The sequence below is a fragment of the Chanos chanos genome, chromosome 13 (genome assembly GCF_902362185.1).
Source record: "Chanos chanos chromosome 13, fChaCha1.1, whole genome shotgun sequence".
In the NCBI taxonomy this organism is placed as follows: Eukaryota; Metazoa; Chordata; class Actinopteri; order Gonorynchiformes; family Chanidae; genus Chanos; species Chanos chanos.
In genome coordinates, this window is record NC_044507.1 from 15,347,477 (window position 1) to 15,358,391 (window position 10,915).

Here is a 10,915-nt window from a genome sequence, read left to right on the forward strand (position 1 = left end):
ACTGGGAGGGGGACACTAGTGTGTCTCATTTCAATAGAGCAACAGACAGTTCTTTGACTTCCACTATGGTAATGGTTTATTGTAGTTTTTGGAATTCAGCACATAAAAACTATCAAGTTTCAAGTACAAGTGGCTCAGCATGGGTGTGTACATTTACATATTTACACACATACAAACACAAACGTTTTGAAAGAAAATATTTACAGTCACAACCTTGTGGAGCTAGATATACAGTACTGACATAACCATCAAAAATAATTTAATGCTTTTAGTGTTGTGACTTCCGTTTCTCAAGGAGATCAACCTCACACGTATTCATTAAAACCAACAGCTGATTGTTCAAGCATTGTGAATGTCGCCATAAAAAACTAACACTTTTGATGCAGATAATGACTGATTTTTTTTTTTTTTTTAGAGCTGGATAAAAAAAAAAAAAAGAAATAAAAGTGCTTGGCTCTGTTTAAGCTTAAGAAACGGCATGTCAAACATCCCCAACATTAAATTTATAGCGGCTGTCGCGTGGATTCATCCACAACTTCACAAAAGGACCACACAAAGATTTGTTCACCACTCGTCAGTCATTGCAAGTCATCGGTGGCATCACAACCTGATACTTAGTGTGTGAGAAATAACACAGTATATGTATGTTTTGTGAGTTACTCCATAACTAGTGAACTCTGTTGGCCAATTTGGGAACAGATTTCACTTAACAAAAAAAAGCGTAAACCCGCAAAGAGAAATTTGCAAGCTAAGACATGCACCGTTGGGGAGGGAATTTCACAGGGCCAAATATTAGCTGGACGTCATTGACATATATGCTGTCAAAGGTCCAAACTGTTCAGTAAGAATAACATTCCTAATTTTATCCCCTAACCTCTGAATGCAATTTCATTTTTACACACACACAAAAAAAATTATCTGACAAATTAACCTGGATTCCTGAAACATCCTCCAGATTAACAGTTTACAGTCTGGGTATCGACTGTGAGTGGTTTACTTCGTCATAACTTACTCTTTGTAAGTACCTTTGGCATCTGACATGGCTTTGAGTCAAGGATGGGCCTCAAAGTCCATATTAATGAATGGAGCGATGGCTTCAGTCATCATCATGAAAACAATTAGATAGTTAAGCTATCTAAAAAAAAAAGATGTTGTTGAGCCCCTGAAACAAACTATCCCTGCAGTGTAAAATGAACTGGTCCTATTAGGCAGTGCATATTCAACACAGAACTGCTTCATTTCAGCTTCCTCTGTAGTTGAAGAATTCCAAGGACAAACTGTATTTCCTGAATGTTTTCACCAGTGGCAAAGAATCATATAAGTTCTGAGATAGTCCTTTGAGTTATGAGGTTTGCAGGACGTGAGATAGGTTGTTGCAGAGTTTGAATAGTTCATGACAAGAGCCCATCACAGACGAAATGTAATGCGATCATCTTGATATGGCAGTGCATGTGTTCCAGTGGTTTTAAATATGAGGAAAGTTCACAAAAAGCATTGCTTTTAACTCCAGGAAGATCAGAAATATCACGTCAGTGAGCACAACTGAAATGTAACAGCAAAAAAAATGGAAGGAGAGATCTGAAGGACGACTACTTTTTTTTCCTTCTCTCTCGTCTCGTCGCCCTCGTCATTATTTAAAGCTCATAGTGGGTCTGTTGGCAAACACACACCTCTGTCTGTCTGTTTCTCCGAGGTCCGAGGAGGGGCAACAGGTACCCCCGGCTAAGTGAAAGGTAATGAAAAAAAGCTGCCTAATCATCCGTCATTCACAGGCTGTCAAACCTGTCATCTCTCACAGGCTCAGGAACGCCACGGCATCGGCCGTTCCCTCCGCGCGCTCTCCCGCGCCCTCTGCCTCACCCCCGCTGTGAGCTGCCGTGTTTTTCCTCTTCACTTGCCTGCGGGCGGAGCCCTGGGGCCTCTGCATGGGAACGAGCAGGCGAAAGCCCGGGGAGGCGGAGGCTGAGGTAGGTCCCCGGGCGGGGCCGGCAGGGGACGGCGAGCGGGGCGCGAGCGAAGAGGACGCGGACGGGCTGACGCACTGGACGGAGGAATAGCCCGAGCTGTGAGCGTCGGCCGAGCAGGTAGCGGAGGACAGTTCCAGGGCCTGAGCTTGGCTCTTGCCGCGCACTCTGACTTCACCTACGTCACATTCTTTTGTGTCATCTGCTTCACAGAGGCTGTCTTCATCGCTGGAGAGCGCACGACAGTACAGCCGTCCGTCTTCAGGTTCCGCATCCAGCTCTAGCTGTACGGCCAGGGCTGAGGCTATAGAGGAAAAAAAAAAAATCAGACAGACAGATATGATTATTAGTGGAGGCAGTGTGCAGTTTATCGCACATTACTACTACGAAAAATTTCATTATAATTATTTCAGTTCTTTAACTCCCGGTTCACATCAATAACTACTGTATGGGTCTGCAACCAACAGTTTCAGAAGTAGGCTACTATCTTTCAGAAAACAAGAGAACATATGTCTATTCGAGGAGAGATTTGGAAAATATTATTTTCCCCCTTCTTTGATCCCACCCTTTTCCCTGTAATTATTGGTGGGTGTAGTTGCGGGAGTGGAAAGCTGACAAGTGATGTAAGAGGGGATTTAAACACATCTATCATGAAGTTCATGAGCAGTCTAAAATGACATGGCTCTCTGATCAAAGACTGACTCAGTTGCCTTTGTATTAGGAGAGCTGGAACGGGAAGAGGCTGTTAAGTGATCTCGTCATCTCTTGACTCACTCTCTGCGTCCCTCTCGCCCTCGCTCTCCTGGTCACCCTCGTAGCCAGAGCAGGAAGTGTCCAGGCTCCAATCCAGGATGTCCCCCAGCAGCATCTCCTCCTGAGTGGACAGCTCGGCTGTGGGCGTGGCCAGGAAGCTGCCTCTGTGGGCTTGCATGCTGTCCTCACGCCTCCTGGGTAGGGGAAAAAGATGACACAGGGAGGGTTACAACAAACTCTGTTTCCCCTCACGGAAAGGAGTTCCAGACAGATACTAAGTGAGCATTTAGAGTCTAGACATTGACACATGGGTCAAACATCCTGACAAAAACACATGTTCAAGAAAAAAACTTGAGAAAGTAAAAAAAGACTGATGCATTGGTATTTACCTCTTGCTGTTACTGGAGGGAGAGGAGAGGAAGGTGTGGATGTCTGCTGGTTGGCCGGTGGGACTGAGAGGCTCCATCTGAGGCTCCACCTCTGGAACCTCCAGCACCTGACAGAGCTCCTTGTACCCCATCATCTGTTTAACACACATCACAACCATGATCAAAACCAGCACAGGAAATAACGCTGACAGTAACAAGCCACACGAAGAGCACACACTTACCGTCTCTTTGCTAATCTGCTGGTAAGCATCATCCTCAAACCTTTGCTTCACTCCTGTCAGAGAGACATGCCTGTAGTCTTTGGGAATATCTTTACTGAAGCTGAGGAGAGAGACAAAAAGACAAAAGCTAAGTACTCAGCTGAGAGACATCTTACAATATCATTTTTGCAGCCAGAAAAGGCCAAGGCAAACATAAAAAGGTCTTTAAATTGTCTAAAGGCACCGTTTTGACATAACTTCTCTTCAGCTGACGCACATCTAAGCCGCGCATGACTCACCCAACCCAATCTCTCGTCCACACATATTGATCACTTCTGTGCGCTTGTTTGGGAGTCTAGTTAACACGAGCCGAGAATAGAACGCAGAGACTCTCTGAACTCGTGCTTAAATCAATATAATTGGTCTCTTTTATGGCAGGGCCACATGAACCTCTGCGGTTCCTTTGTCTTCATGCAAGTGCCTTGAAACACAGAATCTGTGAAATTATAATTGGTGTTGAGAAACGCAGTAGACAAAGGGACGGCAGTGAAGTGCTGCTCATAGGATCTTTTGTCTGTGCATGTTCGCGGGGGAGGAGGATGCATCCGCGCGCATGCGGATGCATTCCGATAATGACCAACCACAATGGACGCCGTTAAAGGCTTTTTTTTTTGTTGTTTTTTTTTTTAAAATCAGACTGGAGCAGACAGTATTAACACAGCTGTGTGAGAGCAGGTGAGAGAAGGCCCTGGGCTCCTGCTCCGCCGTAAATACGGGTCAGCGGCGGCTGAATGCGGAGGCCGACTCAGCACGGCGTCACTCTTCAAAGCAAAGCTACAGCGTCACAGCTGGAGGGAGGCCCTCCCGTCGTCCCCCGTCCGAACCAGAGCCAAATTAGCTTTTTCGCCGGGAGTCGGCCACATAATAGAGCGAGGCACTCAGAGGCTCAGAATTAATGTGAAGCTGACGGGAAATGTGTGAAGGGCAAGAGATCCAAATTTCGTCTAAGTGTCAAGAGCCACAGGACGTGGGAAAAATGAATTTTCTTCTTCCTTACAGAGTCGAGAACTCAGCAGTGGATTACGGTGAGAAATACGCCGCGGGGCCTGAAACCTATTTTACCAAAACTTCTGTGAGAAAGTAAAGCCAAAGTTTCAGCTGTATGCTAAGAGTTAACTGTTCCTCAAAGTCTGGTGTAGGGTAATGTGGAGTTAAAGGAGTCCACATTTACAGGCCCAACGAGTCAAACCCAGAACAGGTGCTGCCTTATAGCAAAAAGGCCAAAAAAGATGAGCAAACCCCCTGTTAACATACCTTCTGTATCTATCTCACTAGATACAACTGCTTTGCCAGCGAAACTAAAATGGCTAATTGTATGCAGGAAGAACTAGCTAAGACAATAAGAGCTCTTTAGCAGAACTGGAAAGCAGCCACAGTTAACACTTCCCAATTCAAACACCATCTCTACACACAAATGAACATGCACACATGAAAACACACACACACACACACACCACTTTTGCCTCTTTGCAAAGTGTTTCCCCAGTTACACTCAAATGGGACCCATAACACTTCATTTATTTACTTTTCAGGCACTGCTTACGGGTTCTGACTATTTTTACATATTTTGTCCTCGGGCTTAATTCCTGAGATGTAGATTTAGGGGCCAAAATACAAAGTCTGGAAAATGGAGAAATGTCCGTCTTGTTTGTGTGCCAACCTTTGCCCTGCCAGACTGATGTGGTTGCTGAGAGAGAGAGAGCTTTCCACACAAAGTGACCGACCTCTTACTTTCTTTTTTCCTGAAATATTAAATGATCCAAATAGGACCAGAGAAACTAGGAAAGAATCTTCTTTCAAAGTTTTTTCAGCCAAACTTACTCAACGGGGGAAAAACCATCCACTAAATCTACTAAAATAATCATCTTGAATCATCTAAATTCAACGCAAAACGCTGCGGCAGCTGAATGAAACCATCACAGAACTCTGCTTTTGGATCGTAACAATTTCCTACTCTGTAAAATACTCACCATTTCATGTAGAGCAGCATGGCGTTGGGGATGAGGTCTTGCTTACTGAAGCCCTGTATTTTCAACCAGCTGGCTTGGCCAGACAGGGACTGTATGCAGGGAAACAGAGAGAGAAATTTAACAAGAGTTCAAACTTCATTTAACACTGCGTTAACAATCACTGGTTTCAGTCACGCCATCATCGCTTTCAGCAGAGAAGATATTGTTAGAGATCATCAGGGAACTGATGCAAGGTCACATTTAGAAAGAAATAGAGAGAGAGAGAGAGAGAGGGCGAGAGAGAGAGGGCGAGAGAGAGAAAGAGACAGAGAGAGAGAGGGTGAGAGAGAGAAAGAGAGAGTGAGAGAGAGAAAGAGACAGAGAGAGAGAGAGAGAGTGAGAGAGAGAAAGAGACAGAGAGAGAGAGAGAGAGAGAAAGAGACAGAGAGAGAGAGAGAGAGTGAGAGAGAGAAAGAGACAGAGAGAGAGAGAGAGAGAGAGAGAGAGAGAGAGAGAGAGAAAAAGAGCGAGAGAGAGGGGAGAGCATGTGTACCGTAGCTGTGTAGGGCTCGGGTGAGCAGGAGAGCAGCAGTGGCGAGGCAAGCGGTGGGTGGAACGGTGAGGGAGGTGTAGAGCAGAGACAGTTCACAGATGTAGCTGAAGAGGTGGACGCTGCGTCTCTCCATAGGCAAAAGAGACTGTAACACCTCACCGTAATCCAGCAGAGTGGGAGTCTAAGAGAACGGAAATGTGTTCCAATGAACCATCAATTCATTTATCATACTGACATCACACACAGCATCACGGACACAACTAAAAAAATCATTTCAACAACAACAAAAAAAAATCATTTCAACATATTCTATGAGCTAGTTAACTCTTTACAGAGAACACAGGGGCATAAAGCAGAAGAAACAAAAACAAACAAATAAACAAAAAATAATAATAAAAAAAAGAAAACAAAGGGCATTGGGACAATTTAAAAACACTCAACATGTTTTTTGGCATACTCCCTGTAAGACTTGGACCATTAAGGGCTTATTGCCCTGAGTCATGGCAGTCTCATGACTAAAGCAAACTACTCACTCTGATCTTGCCCTGCAGTACAGAGATGACCTCCCCCATCATCCGCACCAGGTCCTCATACTGATATGTATTATCAGTAAGCCACACAGCCTCACGGATAGTCAAGATCTCCTTACTCAAGTACCTGACAACAGATACAGGCAGAGAAGAGTTCAAAATGCATTTCAGAGCAGGTCATGAACACACACATATTACAGTAAGGATCACTGATACAGCAGTGCAAACTAACTAACTAACTAAATTGAATAAATTAAAAAAAAAAGAAAGTACAGAAGTACAGTTCGACTGGTCTTAAAATGTATTCTGTAGGAGTGTTGAAAGGTAGATGGGGAATGTAAAGAGGTACTTCTCTCTGAAGGAACATGGACAATGAACAAAACAAGCTGCTCTCTGTTTCTCTTACCGGGTGCAGACAACCATGCAGGCAATCCCCAGCAGCTGCAGCTTGGCTTTAGGTACAGATCGGAGGGCCAGGTAGCGGTCCACGCAACCCACAGTCACATGTAGCACCAGACTAGAGAAATCCTTCATAGTAGTTACCTCCACCAACCAGTCCACCAGGATGTATCTGAGAGGGAGAACACCCAAGAGATATAAAATGAAAAACAGCCCACAGCAGAAAGGGCTGAAAAACTTAACATTGGCATATAGTTACCATCTTAAAAAAAAAAAATAAAAAAAATGGTTTGAGACCAGCCATAGACTCAGACTTTTCCTTCGCACCTCATTGTATCGTTAATGCCCTGCTTCAGCATGTCCTCTACACGTCGCCTTGGAGATGGACAGGAGCGGAAGAGCTGAGCCACCAAGTCAGCGCAGGCCTTGGGCTCCAGGCCCAGAGGGTTTCCACTACCGCATGACTTGGCAAGCGAAAGCTGAGTGATGAGAGAGAATAAATAAATAAATAAATAAAGCTACAATGCCGAAAGAGCACAACAGAAGTCCCACACACTCTCCCTAAATCAACAAGGAGTTTACTTGTTCTGTCTGATTGATCAGGATTACAGAGGATACACAAAGCCCCTGACGAGGCTCGTTTGTTTAAAAAAAAATAATGACTTTATATTTATATTTGCAGCTATCAGCAATACCCCAGGCTTCCACATTAAGCACTCTGACCTATGATTTAACACATTTCAGAATGCATCCCACCCACATCCACCCCACGCATTAAAAAAAAAACCAAAAAACAAACAAATTCCCCACAATAAGAAAGATGACAGGGCTGTCAGAGAATAAGAACAGATAAAAGCAGATAATATCGAGTCGGGGGAAGACTGGACCAGTACGCACTCCAGACATTATGTGGATGCAAATATAAGACGTTCAAGACAACTCGTGAAAAAAAAAACAAAAAAAAAAAAACAAAGTGCGTCAGTTCAATGACAGTTATTTTGCCTGAAGGTGACCTTTTGTGGCCTATGAGTCACCTCATGTCTCTCCCCACTTCTTCAACTCACCTGAGCTTCCCAGCATCCCTTTGCCGCATAGTCTCTGAGAGTGCGCACACACTGGAGATATCTTCCCGGGTCAGCCATCTGAGCAGAACACAAAGAAACAGGCTTCAGGATTAACATAATAAAAAAGGAAAGCGGTGACAGACCCCTCCACCGAGGATGCAGCATAAAAGCGGTGGGGGGGGGGTACTCACGGCCGCTCTGCGATTATGTTCCCACAGCAGGTAGGAGCTCTGCAGGCTGCCACTACAGGCAGATTCTTCCAGCATAGCCAGGGCCTCCACATGTTTCTCCTCATCCTATCCACAGAGACGGAGAACAGGGGAGAGAATGAGACGAATCACAATCACGAACGCGCAGGGACAGGTACTTCATAATCACGTCATCACACAGGGGCGAAGGGGAAATCAGCTATAAGAGGTACGAATTAAGAGGCTGGAAAGAGAAACTGGAAACTCACACTGTCACTGTCTTTGTTCAAAAAAAAAAAAAATTACCTACTAAGATCATTTAATGTTGCATGTCTAAACCGCAAGCTAATTTGCATCCTACTTTGGAATGAAACTTTTGTTCTCTCACATCTTCAATTTCATATCCACTTACATCAAAGAGCTGAAGGACTCTGGCCAGACAATGAAGCAAGGTACCTCTCCTTTCCTACAAGAAAGAGAAAGGAAAGGACAAATTAAATCAGCACTAACATCAACAGCTGAGTAATATGAAAAAAAAAACAAAAAAAAAAAAACACATTAAGCATTTCACTGGACATTCAACAAAGTAAACCAAATTTACGCATATCAAAAATGATTATTTAAGTACCATATGTAAAACAGTAGGCCTTCTCACTATCTTTTAGCTAATCCTTTGCTTATCCTTGCTACACAAGGTTTTTACTGTCTACTACTCCTTTTAGAGAGAACATAAACAAATAAACTAAACAAACAAGTTGTAAACAGGAGAACGGGTTGGGTGTGGGTGTAAATTAAGGGGGTGACTACATAGGAGGGTACGGTGAGACAATGAACAGTAGGGTGTGTCAGCAGAAAGTGATGGGTGGAGACAAACTCTCACCAGGTTGGTGTCACACTCCATCCGCAGCCTGTCGTACACCACAGCCTTGCAGCAGCTTCCTGAGGGCGACCAGGGTGGCCTGATAAAGACCCACACAAACGGATCCGCTTGCGGAGACCTCAGGCTTTCCGCCAGGCTGAAGAAACGGGAAGCCTTCCTGCCACAAGTGTCCGCTCGTCCTTCATCACTCAGCGATGCTGTATGGAGAGGACAATTAAACCATTTAACCATTTGTACCAATTAAATCCCCAAACTGAGTGATTTAATCATCTGAACGATCTCATCAAATCAATTACTGATCCAACCATTAACGCTTATTCCAATCTGTGAAAACCTGTCAAAAGGGATACTTACGTCCTTCATTGTACAAGTATGCGATTCCTAGTTTCACCGCAGCTTCAAAGTTCCCTTTCTCTGCAGCCCTGGGTCAGAATAAGATAACTTTGGTCAGAAACACAGAACAAATGAAATCCAAAATAACTTCAAGATGAGTGAGGCAGCAGAAGTTTTGAGTATAAAACCACAGAACCCCACCTCTCAAAGAGCCACACTGTGTTTGGACATGGCCAGCAGTCCTTGAAGCTCACCCTTGCCCAAACACAGGAGTTGTTGTCAATTATATCACGAAGCTGAGAATGCACCTAGAAGTGTGTAGAAAAAAACAGGAAAAAAAAACCTTTGTTAGCCTATGAAACACAATGGGGGGGGGGGGGGGGGGGGGGGGGGGCAATTTGGCCAGATTCTAGGTTACAGTTGAAGAGTAATGCAATATATAAATATGAGGAGTGAAAAGGGTGCATGTATGACACTCACAGCTCGAACAGCCAGCAGATCTTCAGCGGATAAGCACTGGAAGACACACAGAAGCACCTCTTCAGGCAGTGATAACAGCGTCCGAGTGGGTACCCGTTTTCGGACCCGTTTTCGTAATGGTAGAGTGAAGCATTTAGAACAACGGCAGTGTAGCACTGTTGAGGAAAGAAAAAAAAAAGCATGATCATTAACAAAAGTTAAAAACATCACTACAACCGTGGCATACTCTCTGGGAAACACAAATAGTAAATAATGACCAAAACCAGATGGCAGCAATACTTGCTGCAATTACTGAAATAACTGTGGAAAGATAATATTTACCTTACTGCAGAACAGCATGTGTCATCCCTCAAAATACAATTCTCACGTATGTGAGTTTTTTCTGAATAAAGCAAGGCACTAGCTTGCCAAGAGTATTCTCACCTGACAGCTGTAGGTTCACTGAGCAGGGAGGCATTATTTCATTGCAATGGGTTAGGCTCAGGAAAATAAAAGAATTATACAAAACACTAACTGCGACGTTACCTGATTTAAAATAGTCTTCCTAAACTGTCATAATATGCCTAAAGATGTTAATGATGGGTCACTATGTCGAGGTTCCGCTAAATAACGCCAGCTTGAATCACCGCCTAATTTTTCCCTCCTCTTAACCAACTTCAACAGTTTAGCTTGCTAGCTGCCTATGATCCGTTAATAACTGATGCAAGTGATTGGCAACACAGTTGGCTAGTCGAAGTAAATTGACAGGCAAGAATTCTGTACATGGCATTTTTAATCACATTTTAAGAAACAAAAACTTATGCTGGAGTGAACTAACTCATACAAAATAAATATATACAACTGGTCAATTTATTACCTACTCTGTCACTCAACTGCTCACAGGTATCCTGAGCATTTAGCTGGATAGCTAACATTAAATTACCTGATTTCAACACTGTGATCAATACAATGTCAGTCAGCGTATAAAATTCATTTTAAAAGAAGACAAGTTACGTCGCTTATTACTTTAAACAGCATGTCTGAAAACACACAGTGAGGTTCACAGAACTTTAAAAGACACTTAAACTAGCCGGTCTGCTACCGCTGATAACTTACCGCCCGCTTTCATTTCAAGTTGGTTTTGTTTGCAGGGATTGGTCTTATTACAAGAGCAACTTCAAACTGGTATCTTCA

General features: G+C 43.8%; 1 protein-coding gene across 1 annotated transcript; it reads right to left on the reverse strand.

The window, feature by feature from the left end:
- Positions 1-1,792: 1,792 nt before the first annotated feature.
- ccnf (cyclin F) lies at positions 1,793-10,915 on the reverse strand. The gene is given in 19 exon segments (XM_030790926.1): positions 1,793-2,119; positions 2,171-2,268; positions 2,739-2,908; positions 3,107-3,240; positions 3,328-3,427; positions 5,337-5,389; positions 5,391-5,425; positions 5,869-6,049; positions 6,402-6,525; positions 6,805-6,969; positions 7,125-7,276; positions 7,862-7,939; positions 8,053-8,157; positions 8,462-8,515; positions 8,930-9,126; positions 9,284-9,351; positions 9,464-9,570; positions 9,743-9,897; positions 10,838-10,915. Coding segments are annotated over 19 exon segments (2,316 nt in total). The 5' UTR covers positions 10,851-10,915.